The sequence below is a fragment of the Tupaia chinensis genome, unplaced genomic scaffold (genome assembly GCF_000334495.1).
Source record: "Tupaia chinensis unplaced genomic scaffold, TupChi_1.0 Scaffold138491_1, whole genome shotgun sequence".
Taxonomy (NCBI): domain Eukaryota; kingdom Metazoa; phylum Chordata; class Mammalia; order Scandentia; family Tupaiidae; genus Tupaia; species Tupaia belangeri.
Window position 1 is genome coordinate 365,605 of NW_006198387.1, and position 17,123 is coordinate 382,727.

A 17,123-nucleotide genomic window follows, 5' to 3' on the forward strand; every position below is an offset into this window, starting at 1 on the left:
AAAAAAGAAATCATATGGTTATTATAGGATCAAGAATGTGTAACAGCCACTCCTCCTTCATGACCAACCTGTTTAATGACTGCTCTGACTTGGAACCAGTTCTCCAGGATGGGGAAACCCCCGACTCAGTCTGTGTGCGTCTCATGCATCCTTTCTCAGTCTTTGTCTTGTTTCTGAGGTTGGTTAGTATTCCCTAAATGAAGTGTTTCCAAACATTTGTATGTAAAACTACATATTCTGTTTATAAATTTGTAGTTTATTATGCACCATAGTAGTATTCAGAATAAATAAAAATAGTGGCACCAGGTTTATATTATTGTGTTGTGCGTCTTGTTGCTTTCTGACACTTATCTAATGTATGCTTTTTATGTGGATAGGATTACATTATTTTAGTGCGGCATTATGGAATATCTATTGAAAAATACATACCTTGTGCCACAACACACTGTAGACATCTGCCTTTAAGTTACTTACTTATCAACCAATTCACTTAATGACCCAGTCTTAGGAACAGAGCTCACTCATTGAGGACTTGCTGGTATTAGAGTGAATATTGGATGATCTCAAACTGTTAGCCTTGAGGTTTTTTTTTTCTCTAATGGAATCTTGTTCTTTTTTCAGCATTGCAGTGTTTCTGCCACCTCTGTACAAAAGACAATTTTACTTGTGTGACAGATGGACTCTGTTTTGTCTCTGTTACTGAGACCACAGACAAAGTTATACACAATAGCATGTGTATAGCTGAAATCGACCTAATTCCTCGAGACAGGCCATTTCTGTGTGCACCCTCTTCAAGAACTGGGTCTGTTACCACAACGTATTGCTGTGATAAGGACCATTGCAATAAAATAGACCTCCCAACTACTGGTAAGTTGTATAGATTTTTCTTTCTAGATACAAGAAAAGCTTTTAGGTGCTGACTAAAAATTTAAAACTAGAAGGGATCGTAGAAATCCTCTAGCCCAACTTGTTTGGTTTGGAGATTGGGAGTAACTTGTCCATAGCTGGAGAGTGATATGAATGGGCAAGATCCTGTCTCCTGGGTGTGTGTTATTTGAGAAAGGATAGACTTTCTCTGAGGTCTGTTATGTTTAAAAGAGTAGCCTCTTAAAAAGGAATTCTGACCAAGTCCCAGTAACAGTGGGTTTTCAGAGTGGACAGTTTTGTCCTTCCTCCTTGTACAGTGTTCCTTCCTTTTAAAGCGATCCAAAGCCTTTTTAATGGGAAAGAATTGAGAGCAGTGCTAAACAGTCAGTTTTCATTTTTAATATCTCTACGTAAATTAATTATATATGATTTCTAGATCGTTTGGTCCTTCACCAAAAAGTTTATATTTTAAAATGTCTTGGCAGAGCCAGCAATTGGAAACTTTCAAAAACTCTTAGAAAATTTTTTTTTAAAGATTTCACTATGTCTTGATCCTCCTGCCTCAGCCTCCCAAGTAGTTTGGACTGTAGGTATCCACCACTACTCCTGGCTTTAGGGTAGGCAGTGAATTGAACCTAGGCCTCCCATGTGGCCTGAGCCTGCCAAGTAGCACTGTCCTGTGCCCCTCCACTCCTGTGTGTGCCTGGGCCAGGAGTGGATTAATTTTTTTTTTTTTTTTGGAGAGATTTTCACTGTAGGGTGCGTGCGCTCGCCAGACAGACAGAGAGAGACATAGAGACAGAAAGCGAGAAATCACCCCCCAGGGGGGATGGTCATGCCGCAATCCCTTCTCCTCCATTCTCCTCTCAGGATCTTGGGCACGCACGCACACGCGCCCAGCGTGAGTTTTAAGCCACCGGGTCCGGGACACGAACCGCGGTCGACTACGTGGGAGTCCAGCGACATAGCCATTACGCTAACTGCTGGTTCCCAGGAGTGGATTAATTTTAAGGTTCTATTTTAAGATGGATGTCTGAACACATGTTAAATATATGTGCTCATGTAATGACCCTCCACCTAGTTACTACAGTCCTCAAATCCTACTGTAATAATCAAAGGAGTATAAAAATCAGGGAACCTATATTAATGCTAGAGGAATTAATGGAAGAATGCCACCCACATCTCAACACTTACAAGGAACTTCGAGTTTATAGCACAGATGATACCAAAATAGTCAGTCGGCTAAACCGTACAAGAAAGAAGTGAAAGGACCCCTTGCAGAATCTCACCTATACCTGAGACTGAAGGGCTAGTGGTGAGGTTCAGTTACAGGAACGAACTTCATTTCTCCTTCAGGAAGCATCTGGTTGCAGTATACAGAGGGGGGGATCTTATACTCACTTTCTGCTCAGAGTAGGTCCAGGCCTCATGCTGTGGAAGCACTGCTGTAGCTCAGAGGAAGAAGGTGGTCCTACTGGTTACAGTAGGGAGGCAGCCCTCCACTACAGCATGATAGCAGGGCCCCCCACCCCACCCTGCTCCATGGTAAGGTTCTGTCAGAATATAATTTCTTTGTGACTTTTATGTAGACATCTACAGTTTTATATGGCAAAAAAATATAATTCTGTAATTTCCCATTTCTATGATTTAAGCTTAAAATAGCTGAACAGATTATGACTTCTTCATTTCTGATTTTAAACGAACGTAGGACTCATTTCCAGATGATAAGCAAACAGCAAAAAAAAATTATCAAATGAAAAGAATCAATGGTTCATAAGAAGTGGACTGAACTGGATAAGTTAGAGCAGACATCATCCTATGAAATAGGCTTACCACTCGCCAGGGAAGACCTTTCAGATAGTCCAAGGTCTGTTTTCAGTTGTTTGTTAGGAAATGAGAACATTTCATAGTGGTTAAGGTTGCTTTCTAATGAAAATCTTACTTGATACATAGTTTTTAAAATGTAGTATTGAAAATGAAATGGCAGACTGGGTGTTGTAAATCTGAAGCTTGAGAAATGGTGTTACAGTTCAGGGAAGAAGATGGTTGGTGAGCAAATTAAGGGAGACAGAGGACAGATCTGGGTGATCCAAAATGCTTATTATTAGAATCCCAGAAAAAGACATGAGAGCAAACAGAAGAGAGAAGAAAATTAGGTAAAATTAATTAAATAAAACATACCCAAAGACATGTAGTAAAAATAGTGATTTTATGAAAAAAAAAAAAAAAGATTGTCTAAGTATTTAATGCACGTAAAGACCTATTACTTGTAAAAGGGGAAAAAAAAAGCAAGATTTTCTGCTCTTTTAAGAATCAAAGGACAGGCTGGACCCTGGTGACTTGTTTTCTCACATTCTCCTTCTCTCTAACTCTGGCCAAATTAAAAGGAATAAATAAAGTTAAATAAAATAATTCTTTAAAAAAAGGATCAAAGGGGACCAGCAGTTAGCGTAATGGCTATGTCGCTGGACTCCCACATAGTCGACCGCGGTTCGAGTCCCGGACCCGGTGGCTTAAACTCACGCCGGGTGCGTGTGCGTACGTGCCCAAGATCCCGAGAGGAGAATGGAGGAGAAGGGATTGCGGCGTGGCCATCCCCCCTGGGGGGTGATTTCCTGCTTTCTATCTCTCTGTCTCTCTCTCCGACCACCATAACAAAAACCCCCCCAAAAAAAAAAAAAAAAAAAGGATCAAAGGACAGGGACCAGCAGATGGCATAATGGTTACATTGCTGGACTCCCAAGTAGTTGGCCATGGTTTGAGTCTCAGGCCTGGCGCCTGTGTGTATGTGCCCAAAATCCCGAGGGGAAAATGGAGAAGGGATTACAACATGGCTATCCCCCTTGGGGAGGAGGGGGAGTGGTTTCTCACTTTCTGTCTGTTTCTCTCTTTCTCTGGCGAGCACACACACACACCCTATAGCAAAAATCTATTTTTAAAAAAGGAAACAAAGGACAATGGAACACTCTAGGTTGTCACCCAAAATTCTTCAAATAATTTAGCCAAGATTTTTTTATATATATAAAGGTAGTAGCCCTCTTTAGATAATCAGTGTATGAGGACTCACGTACTCTTCTTGTAAAGAAACGACTAGTAAAAGGGTTCTATAGAAGATATCAGTCCAAATGCAGAACTCAAGAATGATTAAGATGCAATACAGAAGAAATGGTGGTGAGCAGAGAAGCAGCAAAACTTAGAGTGAATATCAAAATCTTTGTGGAGATGTAGTTCTGAAGAAACATAAAATGTTAATTATTAAAAGAGATTATAAGAAAATGAAAGATCTGGAATTAAAAGTCCAGGTGGATAAAATACATTAGAAAGTACATATCTTGCAAACTTTAAAAAAGCAAAAGATAAAGTTTTACTTGAAAAAAATTGGCGAAGAGTGGGTCAGCAGGTAACATAGGACTCCCACGTGGAGGCATTGGACTGCTACATGGCCGACTTTGGTTCGAGTCCCAGACTCAGCGGCTTGAAACTCATGCTGGGCACATGTGCATGGGTGCCTAAAATGCCGGGAGGAGAGTAGAGGAGAATGGATTGCAGCGTGGCCATCCTCTTTGGGAGGTGATTTCTCACTTTCTGTCTCTCCGGTGAACACATACGCCCTATAGCAAAAATCTCTCAGAAAAAAATTTTGTTGGAATGATACACACACACAAAATATGAATTGTTTTGGGGTGATGAGACAGTGGTTTTGTTTTGTTTTGTTTTTACTTTTTGCTTTTCTCCATGTGTACATTTTTTTTCTGCTTATAAGCACACATGGACCTTGGAATAATAAGCCAAGCTGAAAGTACTTTAAAAACCACTTTTAAGAAGATGTTAATGGGAGTTGTTCCAGATTATTGGTTTCTTTATTAGTGATTTGAGGTTATAGATGGGAGGTCCTAGGGTGATGCTGATAGCTGGCCTTGTGATTTAGATTATGGCTGCAGAATACAGGAAGAGTAAGTGGATGCTGACAGATTATAAAAGGAAGGCGAATGGGAGAAGACTGGATGATTCCTTTGTTCTGAGTTTGAGCCCAATGAGCTGCAGTAATGAGGTTCTGTGATCAGGTGGTGGCAGTGGCCAACTGTAGGAAATGTGGAGGATTAGGAGAATGGGGGTGCCACTTACAGTATTTCTGTTGTTGATGTTTATTTCACTTGAGGCCCTTTTTCAGTAAAGCCGACACCTGGCCTTGGTCCCGTGGAACTGGCAGCTGTCATTGCTGGACCAGTCTGCTTCGTCTGCATCTCACTCATGTTGATGGTCTATATCTGCCATAACCGCACTGTCATTCACCATCGAGTGCCAAATGAAGAGGATCCTTCATTAGATCGCCCTTTTATCTCAGAGGGTACTACGTTAAAAGATTTGATTTATGATATGACAACATCGGGTTCTGGATCAGGTAATGTAATTGTTTATCTTTTTTCCTAATAAGTTTACTTAAAATTAGCTGTGGTGGGGCCAGCAGGGTGGCATGGTGGTTGAGGAGTTGGACTCCCACGTGGCCAACTGCGGTTCAAGTCCTGGACCCAGCAACCTGAAAATCACAACAAATAGATAATAAATAAATGCTTTTTAAAAATTAACTGTGATGAGCAGCATTGGCATAATGGCTATGTCACTGGAGTCCCATGTAGCCGACCATAGTTTGAGTCCTGGGTCCAGTGGCTCAAACTCTGTCTGGCAAGTTTGCATCTGTGTCGAGGATTTCATGACGAGAATGGAGGAGAAGGGATTGCAGCTTAGCCATCTTCCCTGGAGGGTGAATTCTTGCTTTCTATTTCTCTGTTTCTCTCTGTATTTCTGGCAAATGCACTCGTCCTATAGAAAAAAATCGCTCAAAATAAATAAATAAATAAATAAATAAATAAATAAATAAATAAATATGGTGTTTATCTTATTAGTTCTCAAAACTTGGAAAAACATGAACAGCATTTAAGGTTTGAGCCTTCTAATGATCTTTAAGCTTGGTCTATATCTGACTGTGGCAGGTTTGATACCAACAAATTGAAACTGTTACTATTGAAACAAAACAGCAAGTCAGCTCTACAGATGTATAAATTTCAAAGCATTCTCACTTATGTAATGTCACTTGCTTCTCATCACCATGAGGTAGAAAAGAAGATCAGGACCATTATTCTCATATAGATGAGGCTAAAGTTCAAAGATGTTTCATTGATTTGCAACTACTTATTCAATTCAGGATTGTTTAGCAGCTTTATTTCTGTATTTGAAAGCAGGCATGACAAATGTATTTAGAATTGTGAAAGTTATTTGCTTTTTATACATGATGTGAAATTTCTGTCTTTAGCTCAGGCCTAGTCCCCCCCACCCCAACTAATGAATTCTTAGTCATTTTCTCACTTCAGAAAATAGTCTAACCACCTTGTTATTTAATATAGCTTTGTGGATCCGTGGCTTGTGTTTCTCAGTTCTGTTTGCTTTTCTTAGTTCTATTGAATTTTGTGGGATCAGAAGGAGACTAATTTCAAGAATTGGGTGGGAGATGGCAGAGGGTGAGATAGGGAATCAAGGATGGGAAAAAAGGCAAAATATACAGAAAACAAGAAATGGAAAATTATGTGTTGACAATAACACATATGTTGATGTGCTTGATTGAGCTAATATACAGTGTACTGTGAATAGAAAAATCTCATTTTGTATGCTATAATGATGTACAGTGAATGAATGTAAATAAAGAAAAATAAATAAATAAATGTTTAAAAAAAAGAAAGCAAGTAAAAAAAAAAGAATCTTCCCAGGGTGGATTTTGGCATACATAATGATGTTTCATGCTTAAATGGAAGGGGGAACTTTTGCTACTTTTTGGATGTGGTTTGGAAGGATACTTAGAGAGGAACACCCTTACCCTGCTGTGGTTTTAGAATTTGATAGTTGAGTAGGAATCAATAAATCTATTGATAGATTCCAGTGTAGACTTTGTCAGTGATTGGCTCTGTGATGTTGGTTTAACCATATCATCCTTTGGATTTCGCTTTTCTAGTCAAAAATATGATATCAACAGGTAACTGTTGATAACAACATTTGAAGTGGTTTGTTAGGGCTTTTAGAGGAAATAGACTATTCTTTGAAAAGTATAGATTAGTTTCAAGCATGGGTTAAATTCATGCATAATGGTTATGTCAGATGGTATAATGGTTACGTCACTGAACTCCCATGTAGTCAACACGGTTTGAGTCCCAGAGCCAGCAGCTTAAGTTTCACACTGAGCATGTGTGCGTGCATACCCAAAATCCCAAAAGGAGAATGGAGAAGGAATTTCAGTGTAGCCGTTTCTCCGAGGGGTGTTTGCTTGCTTTGTTTTTCTGCCTTTTTGTCTTCTTGCTATCTCTCTGGAAAGCACATATACCCTAGAGCAAAAATCTCTCTTTAAAAAAAAAAAGAGAGAAAACATATATAATGCAAATATCACAATTAAGTGATGTTAAGGGAACATTAGTACAGAAGTTATGATTAGGAAAGCTCCAAGCTATACCTAATGATGGAAAATATATATAGCAACAAATGTCTATTTACTTTAAGGAAATAAGTTGATATTGGTTTATATAAGTTTATATTGGTATGTATTGGTATATATTTACTTCAGTATGAGGAAACTGATTTCATGACCTAAAGTCTTCTATAGAATTTGGCCATGTGTGGTCAGTAAATGGGAGTTTTGTCCTTGACTACTCGGACACATGTAGACTTGCATTGGAGCCCAGGCCTCCAGAGGTGATCTTACAGACTCCTGAGACTGTTGTGGGAGGGAGTTAAAGAGAGCTTGAACTGAGGTGGCACAGCCTTAGTGCTGAAGGTGTGATGGTCCTTGGGCAGAAGTAGTGGAAGGGGTTATTTTAGGACTTGCCTGGGATTTTTCCATTGATTCAGAGTTAGTGCACATAGTTCCAAAAAGTAGATTTTGCTCATTCTAGAAGCTGTTCTGGTCTAAAACTATGATAGACAAAGACCAAAGTCACAGAAAACCAGAGTGACTATAGGTAATTTGGAATGAATCATTCAGACTTGTTCTCTCGTTGCCAGATTTAAAACCAGGGAAATCAGAGTAGTTCGTATCACTTGTTATTGTACCAGGCCTCAGAGAAACAAGCTCACCTAAACAATTTAAAGGAATGGCTGTGTGGATGGCTATTGATTTCTGAAAAAGAATATATTTGCTTACCAGAAAGAGATGGGAGACAGAGTGAGGGAAGGTGAGAAATCAACCTCCAAGGGGGATAGCCACATTGCAGTAGCTTCTCCATTCTCCTCTTGGGATTTTGAGCATGCATGCATGTACATCCAGTGTGATTCTCAAGCCACCAGGTCTGGAACTCGAACTGTGGTGAACTATGTTGGGAGTCCAATGCCTTAACCTCTATGCTATCTGCTAGCCCCTCCAGGACTGTCCGTTAGCTTGGGAACTTAACGGAAGACAATGAAGACCTGTGTTCTGGCAGTTACAACATGGGAGGTACCCTAACCCCTGTACTGTCACAGTAATTTAAACCACAGGTTGTACATGTGCCAGTATTTGAGCTGTAGTTACATCATGTGTGAACATGCACATGTGCACACGTGCCAGTTTTTGAAAGAGTGGCTCTCAGGCCAATATCATTGTATCTTATGCATGCTTATGATCAGTTGTAATATTTGCATAATGTTCAGGGTTATTTCTTTTGTTCACTGCCTGTAAAGCTTCTGGGACCTTGGTTCCCTACTGAATTTTTTTTTTAAGGTTTTTGCCATAGGGTGTGTGCACTTGCCAGAGAGAGACATGAAAGGTAGAGAGAGGGAAAGTGAGAAATCACCCCCCGGGGGAATAGCCACACCACAATCCCTTTTCCTCTATTTTCCTCCTGGGATTTTGGGCATGCTTGCACACACGCCTGGTGTGATTAAGCCATCAGGTCTGGGAGTTGAACTACAGCTGGCCATGAGGAAGTACAGCACACTTCCTGTGGGACCTCTACTGAATTTTTTTTAATTACAGAATTGAATAAAGCAGAGAACATAGAGATCTGAAATAGGTCTGCTTATTTTTGTCTTCAGAAGAAAATTGTTACTTTTTAAAAATGCTCAGGTTCTTATGTGGGTTATGATAGCCCATTATAGATAATATGATCAATCTGGCAGGGAGAAGAAGTTGCTGTTAACATAGTCTCCTCTAGAGAAGAACGTTCATGGTTCCGTGGGCAGAGATTTACCAAACTAAGGTTATGTCATGAAAACATCCTGAACCTATCAGTTATTGTCAGACTTCCCATTTATGATTTCCTTTTCCTTCTTTTTTAACTTTCAGATTAGTGTCCTAAAGTTAACTATTAAATATACTTTGTAGGTACATGGTATGACCCTATACGAGGCCTTAAGAAAACTTTATTAATTAGTATTTACATTGAACAATGTAGTTGAAAATTGATTAGTATAGTACAAAAGAGTGCCTTGAGTTAAATAAGAATTTCTCACACATCTATTTTAATTAGCAGTTTCCTTAAAACCATAGAAATAGTTTATAATCAGACTGCTAACTGCTTTGCAGGCGGTAGAGTGAGGGGAAGCAAGAACCCCAGAGAGACACACAGAAAGAAAATAGGAAAGCACTCCCCAGGGGGAGGGCCACACCACAGTTTCCTCTCCTTCATTCTCTTCTTGGGCTTTTGCTAATTTTAGGTGTGATTTTGGTGTGATTTTCAAGTTGCAGGGTCCAGGACTCAAATCACAAAGTGAGATCCAGTCACCTTAACTTCCATACCACCTGCTGGCCCCAAGAAATTTTTCAAAAATCTTTTACCCACAGCTCTTCTTGGTCATCTCGAGTATCCGTACTCTTGACCTTCTGGTAGAAGCTTACTTTCTCTTTCACTGCTCTATACATTCTCTTACCCAAGTTGTTTCCCTAAACCTATCATTCATTTCCTTCCATCTTTCCATGTGTATTTCTCCTCTCTAACCCACCTTACTTCCTTATCTTCTCCTTTGGTTCTATCTCTTTTACAAAAGACAGTGAAATTCAGTTCACAAAGCCTACCTTGACCCTTTAGCTAATATTTTCTGGATACTTTTATTGTATTTATTATCTTACTGTTCTTTTTTCTATTGACTTTTTTTTTTTTTTTTTTTTTTTTTGGCCAATGTAGTCTGTATCTTCCCAGTGAGATCATAAATTCCTTAAAAGTAGAGCTTAAGGAAATACCTTCCTGGGTCACTCTTTAGTACCTGTCATGCTGTTTGAAATGTGTGGTGTTGATTTATTAAATAGTATTTATTTTTATCTTTAGGTTTACCACTGCTTGTTCAGAGAACAATTGCAAGAACTATTGTGTTACAAGAAAGCATTGGCAAAGGAAGATTTGGAGAAGTCTGGAGGGGAAAGTGGCGGGGAGAAGAAGTTGCTGTTAAGATATTCTCCTCTAGAGAAGAACGTTCATGGTTCCGTGAGGCAGAGATTTATCAAACTGTAATGTTACGTCATGAAAACATCCTGGGATTTATAGCAGCAGACAATAAAGGTTTGTAACATTTGCTTTTCCTTGTGTTGAGTATAACAAAATCTATCTAAGCCTTTCTATGGATATGACTACTAAAGGTCAAATTTAATGAGAAGTAGATATTCATTATATAGATTAGACTCATTAAATAAAATAAAATATATAAGAAACCTTTGGAAACAGAAACTTCTTAAAGATTTTCTTGGCTCTTGACAACATGTTTCTGATTGTTTTATAAAATGTAAAAGAGCTATTTTAAAGAACCACATACTTTTGTTATTTTCATTCTGAATGTAGTCATAGTGTGGAAAGCAATGTGTAAGGCCAGTCCTGTGAGACCAGCAGATGGCGTAATGGCTATGTCGTTGAACTCCCATGTAGTCGACTGTGGTTTGAGTCTGGGACCTGATGGCTTAAACTCACTCCAGGAGCATGTACGTGCATGCCCAAGATCCCAAGAGGTAAATAGAGGAGAAGGGATTTGCAGCGTAGCCATCCCCCCTGGTGGATGATTTATCACTTTCTGTCTCTCTGTTTTTCTGGTGAGTGCACACGCCCTATAGGAAAAAAAAAGCTCTCGAAAATAAATAAATAAATAAAAAGACTAGTCCTGTAGCACAGGGTTAAGTGCTGTGTGAAGGGAGCCGGATCCCATAGCCAGCTGTGGTTGGAATCCCAGCACTGGTAGCCCCCAAAACATGTCAGATGTGTGTACATGTGTGCCCATAATCCTGAAGGAGGAATGGAGAAGGATCACAATGTGACCAGGCCCCTTCAAGGCGTGCTTTACTTTTTCCATCTCTTCTCTCTGGCATACACATTTGCCCTCTGGCAAGAAAAAAATGCATACACTGGTTGCCCAAAATTTTGATGTTGGGTGGGACTCAGATTTTTTTCTTTTTCATCTCTGCCTGACCAGAATGATATTTTAGTATAGACCTTATTTATGGGGAGAGTGAAAATAACTTTTCAATGTATTCTGTGTTCTGAGTTGCCAGGGGCTAAGTAGGTTAATCTTTTAAGTAAACTCAATTAAGTGGGGAAATACTTTCTTTAGAACACCCCCTTCCTTGTCAGGGGTAACCATGTGGACACTGTTTTGCTCTGTAGTGCAGGCACCTGAGGCCCAGGGATCAGATTAAATGCCGAACAAGCCAGGAATTTGTCAGCAAAGAGGCACAATGAGCAGCGACCTTATACACTGTCTTTGTCAACTTTCTTGGCCTTAGTTAACAGATATATGCTCAAAATTCCTACATTCACAGCTTTGTTAGAGACTTTTGTTACAACTCAATGCTTATCCTCTCTTGAATCAAATGAATTTCCTAACTTTCCTATTTTATTTATTTATTTACATTTTTTTTGTTTTTAATTAATTAATTTACATTCATTCACTGAGCATTGTCACAGCATACAAAATGTGATTTCCCATCCAGAATATATACTGCATGGTGGCTTAATTTTCCAGTTATTTTCTATTCCTTTTTCCTCCTACATCTTGTTGATTCACAAAATTTCTTAAATAGTCTAACTATTTTCAATAGCAAGCTCAGGTGATAGATACATATCTATGAATACATTTCTGACTTTAGGCATGAAATTCTGGGTAGAATGAATATACTATACGGTAGTACCTAGCTGATGCTGTTTAGCTTACTTCAGTCATTAATTATGTATTTTTTTGCTATATTTCATGAAAAGCAGTTTTAGCTTTAATAAATCAAAGACATGCTAAGGAACTATGCTTGAAACTTAAAGCCAGGAAATAAGTTGGGATTCTGTTCAAGTAGTAGGTACACGAACCTATCAGCAGCTCAAGACAGGAGAAAAATCCTTAAAACTAGAAAACAAAGCCTAGAAGAAAATCAGTAATGTTTTAGTCAAAAGTCATAAAATTCTATTTCACCAGTTCAGTCTCATGTACTTAATCTATCTTCTATTGTGGTCCAGTCTTCCCAATAATATTCTGGGATATAATATTCAACTCCATACTTGTCCCCATGATTAAGCTGGCCATTTTCTTAGTTTTCGAACTCTTATTTCTTTGTGACTGTATTTAATTTTCCTGGTATAGCACTCCCTGCAGAACTTCTTGGAGATCTGGTCTGGTGCTGGTAAATTCTTTCAGATTTTGTTATCTGAGAATGTTCTTGTCTTTTCTTCCCATATGAAGGATAATCTGGCTAGGTACAATATTCTTGGTTGAAATGGCTTTTCCCTTAACACTTTGAATATATTTTCCCATTCTTCCTCACTTGCGTTGTTTCTGATGAGAGATTCACTGTCAGCCTAATGGGATATCCTTTGTAGGTAACTTGATGTTTCTCTTTTGCCAGTCTTAGTTTCTTATCTTTGTCTATGGTTTTGGTCAATCTGGCTATAATGTGTCTTGGAGGAGATCTTGAGTTGATTTTATTGGAGGGTCCTTTGTGTTTTTTGGGACTGGATCTTTGAATGCCTGTGTAGGTTTGGAAAGTTTTCTTCCAGGATTTCATGGAATAGATTGTTAATGACCTTATGAGTCTCTCCCCCCTCTGGGATACCAGTTATCCAGATGTTTGGACGCTTGATAGTATCTAGTGTTCCTCATATATTATTCTCATTTTGGGAGACAATTTTCTCAGTCTTCATGGTAGATTTTTCTAGGCCAGCAATTCTGTCTTCTGCATCTGAGATTTGATTTTCAGTATGATCTAGTCTGCTTTTAATACTTTCAATGGAGGTTTTGACTTCCTGTATTAAAGTCTTCATCTCTGACAAGTCCATTTGATTCTTTTTTTATAGTGTGAATTTCCTCTTTTAGATCTTGTAAGAATTTCCTCACCTCTTGGAGCTCGTCAGCTTCTTTCCCCTGCCTCTTCTGCAGTTCATTGTCTCTCTTCTTTTCCATTTCTGTGAATTTTGTCACCATGAAAATTCTAAGTTCTTTATCTGACATTTCCATGAATTTCATCGTACTGAGGATGAAGAGGAGTTATTATTTTTCATCGAAAGAGAGGTATTTTCTTGTTTTTCCATATTTCTTGTGACCCTGCAGTGATTTCTAGTCATCTGATGGATGGTGCGTTTCTCTCTAATTCTTGAAGTTCAATCTGAGTGTTCAGAGGCGTGCAGGAGGAGGTGATCTGTAATCTCTCTTCCTTTCTGTTTTCATTCTTTGTGCATCAGAATCAGTGGGAATAGAGGAATATTCTGACCCTAATCATATTCAGATGTTTAGATCCTGTTCACCTGGGCCTGTCTAGATATTTAGTGTGTAGGAGCTGAGAAGCCAATGAGTAAAGATAAAGAAAAAGGAAAAGAATTAGAGAAGAGGAAAGAAGAGGAAAACCTAAAATAAAAAGAAGAAAAAAGATAATTTAAAAACTTTAGATCTTAATTTTAAAAAGTAAAAACTGAAAACTGCATAATGCGCTTTTATTTCATAGCTAAAGTTCGGAATCCATGTGAAGATGGGCCTGGATTTGTGCCTTTCCTAAATAGAATTGGGAAAGGTGCAATTAGCTCAATAAAGAAGGGACTTGAGAGCCCTGAGAATACTTTCTTAAAAAAAAAAATGAAAATTAAAAAAATGAAAAACAGTGAGACAGAGAGAGACAGAGGGAAATGGAGAAAAGGAGACAAGAAACACAACCCACTAGAAATGAGTGTGGAGGGGGAAGTCTCAGTAGAAAATCTTCATTTTAAGTCCATGAAAACAGGGAATCAGCAGTTAGCGTAATGGCTATGTCGCTGGACTCCCACGTAGTCGACCGCGGTTCGCATCCCGGACCCGGTAGCTTAAAACCCACGCTGGGCGCGTGTGCGTGTGTGCCCAAGATCCCAAGAGGAGAATGGAGGAGAAGGGATTGCAGCGTGACCATCCCCTCTGGAGGGTGATTTCTCGCTTTCTGTCTCTATGTCTCTCTCTGTCTGTCTGGCAAGCGCACACGCCCTATAGTGAAAAACCTCTCAAAAAAAAAAATATTAGTAAGTCCATGAAAACAATATTTCACAGTTGAAGTTCAGGATCTATATCCTTTCCTATTTTTTAAGAAAATGCTCTTTTACTCATGCCGGGCGCGTGTGCGTGCGTGCCCAGGATCCCGAGAGGAGAATGGAGGAGAAGGGATTGCAGCGTGACCATCCCCTCTGGAGGGTGATTTCTCGCTTTCTGTCTCTATGTCTCTCTCTGTCTGTCTGGCGAGCGCACGCGCCCTATAGCAAGAAAATTTACTTTGAAAATTATTCTTCAAAAAATAATTAAGCTATGAAGGGCAATGATTTTTATCTCTCTCTCTTTTTTTTTTTTTTTTTTAGTTTGGGAAGACTTGAGTCATTTTTTTCTTCTCTTTCTTTCCATTTTCTTCTGCTAATATTTCTTCCAAATGTTGGGACCAGCAGATGATGTAATGGTTATGTCGCTGGACTCCCACATAGTCGACTACGGATCGAGTCCAAAATCCGGTGGCTTAAAACTTACACTGGCCATGCATGTGCGTGCATGCTCAGGATCCCGAGAAGAGAATGGAAGAGAAGGGACTGCAACGGGGTCATCCCTGCTGGGGGATGGGGGAGGCGATTTCTCGCTTTTTTTCTCTCTTTCTCTGTCTCTCCAGAAAGCCCACATGCCCATAGCAAAAAAATCTCTCTCTTTAAAAGAAATCTTCAAAATGTAAATATATTTCATCTTACTTGATGATTGTGGCTGGTTTTTGTGATTTTTTTCTTTTTGCTTCTATTTTAAAATTTATTTACAGCAGTATGCACTGCTTGTTAGTTTTTAAACTTTTATTTGTAGGAAATTTCCAATATTAAAAAAATAGAGAACAGTATAGTGATTCCCCACCATGCAGCTTGAACAGCCGTCGGTGTCCTGCCAATCATAATTGAACTCTGATCCCACCTACTGTGCTCCTGACCAGATTCTCTGAAGCCAGTTCTAGATAATGTACCTTTTCACCTATAGACATTTTCAACTTGGGTCTTAAATGATGAAGAAGTCTTTTTTAATGAAATAGCCACACTACTCTTACCAGTTTATAAAATGTCATCAAGTACCCAGTTACGTTCAAATTTCTGCAACTGTCTATTTAAAAAAAAAAAAAATTAGGATCCTAAATTCCACATTGCGTTTAGTTGATATTTTTCTTTATTTTCCTTCAATCTTTTTTTTTTTTTTTGAGAGGTTTTTGCTATAGGGCGCATGCACTCGCTGGAAAGAGACAGAGAGACAGAAAGCGAGAAATCACCTCCCAGGGGGGATGGCCACGCCGCAGTCCCTTCTCCTCTATTTTCCTCTTGGGATCTTGGGCACGCATGCACATGCACAGTGAGTTTCCCCTGGGACCAGATGTCGAGCCATGGTGACTACATGGGAGTCCAGCGACATAGCCATTACTCTAACTGCTGGTCCCATTCCCTTCAAATCTTTAAGTTCCCCCTCTACCTTTTTTCTTTCTTTTTGCAGTTTATTTGTTTAAGAAACTAAATTATTTGCCCTATAGGGCTTATAACATTGTGGATTTTGCTAATTAAATTCTCATAGTATCTTCCTTTTGAACTCTATGTTTTCTGAAAATTTGATAATTAGATTTAAAGGCTGAATCTCATTGGGGTTCTCTTGGTTTCCCCCAAATATAGAGGTGTTCGTTTATATTGTTTTATCACGTCGGGAGGTATCCAGTGATTGTGAACAGGGATGGTGATGGTGTGGTGCATGCAGGCAGCAGTGATCATGGCTTCTAACAGTTCCATATTGTATAACTTACAAAACAGCCAAATAAATAGAAAGAGTAATCATGACCGAATCCTTAGTTCTTACCTTCTTCTGTGTTTGACACCCTTTAGCTCCTTTCTCTACTCTAAAAACCTTTTCTTTATTACATTCTGTGACCCTATACTTCCTTTTTTTATTCTTGTTTTTTAGTAGTTGTCTTTATTTTCTCCAATTCTTACTCTTTTTACTGATTCTTATGAAGGCTCCAATTCTACAGGTAGTGCTTGTTCTCTTAATGAACCTGTCCACATTTATAGTTTCATAGTCAGCCACGGTGGCGACTCTCAGATCTGCATCTGAAAGCTTCGGCCTGCTCGGTGCGTGTGTTAGGCGTGTTCCAAGTAGCAGGCACAGGGTCACAGAATGCTGGTGCTGCTGTGCCCTGAGCTTCCTAGTCCGGTTTGTTCTAGCAGCAGCCAGGCTGGTGCTGTCATCTGGTGGTCACCATGGGAACTGGCTGACCCTGCTGGCTCTTCCCTACCTCCTCCTCTCTTTGTCCAGTTTGCTCAGAATGTAGCCTTCTGCCTTGAGTTCTTTTTCCTTTATCTTCACCCTGCTGGCGTAGTTAGTTCCACTCAGACAGTTCTTTGTATGCACGGCCTCTTTCATGACCTTCCTCTTGCCTTTCTGGTTAATTATTTCAGAAAATCTCCCTTTTCTTCCTTCTGCCTGTATTCTTTTTTGTTTCTTAGATTTGTAAGCTTTTCAGAATTCAGGCATGGTTAATAGGCATGCAGATAAGTTAGTGATATACCTATATTAAGGATAAAAAAAGGTATGCTTGACAGAATCAGTTTATAAAGTTTATGAAAAGTAAGGTAACATAGGAGTAGTATCATGAATCTCTTAAGTCCTTTTGAAAGTTCCCAGAAAACCCCTCCAGTCTCTGAAGAGTTCCCATCTCCTTCCTTAGTCTTCTAATCAGAGTTACCTTTTTTAAGTAAAAACCTTCCAAATAGAAGCTGTTTTATATTGATTTGGGGGTTTTGTTTGTTTTATGAGTAGTA

At 39.2% G+C, this 17,123-nt stretch overlaps 1 protein-coding gene across 6 annotated transcripts in view; it reads left to right on the forward strand.

Moving 5' to 3' along the window:
- Window positions 1-621: 621 nt before the first annotated feature.
- The window catches only part of TGFBR1 (transforming growth factor beta receptor 1), a gene marked incomplete at its 5' end in the record, with an annotated part of 34,997 nt that continues 18,495 nt past the window's right edge, over window positions 622-17,123 (forward strand). For 4 of the 6 annotated variants that reach the window (XR_001371364.2, XM_014592765.2, XM_027765504.1 and 1 more), the window contains 3 exon segments: window positions 622-867; window positions 5,027-5,269; window positions 10,149-10,379. Coding sequence is in view for 4 of the 6 variants with exons in the window: in XM_014592765.2 (XP_014448251.1) it covers window positions 622-867; window positions 5,027-5,269; window positions 10,149-10,379 (720 nt within the window). 6 annotated transcript variants of the gene reach the window in all.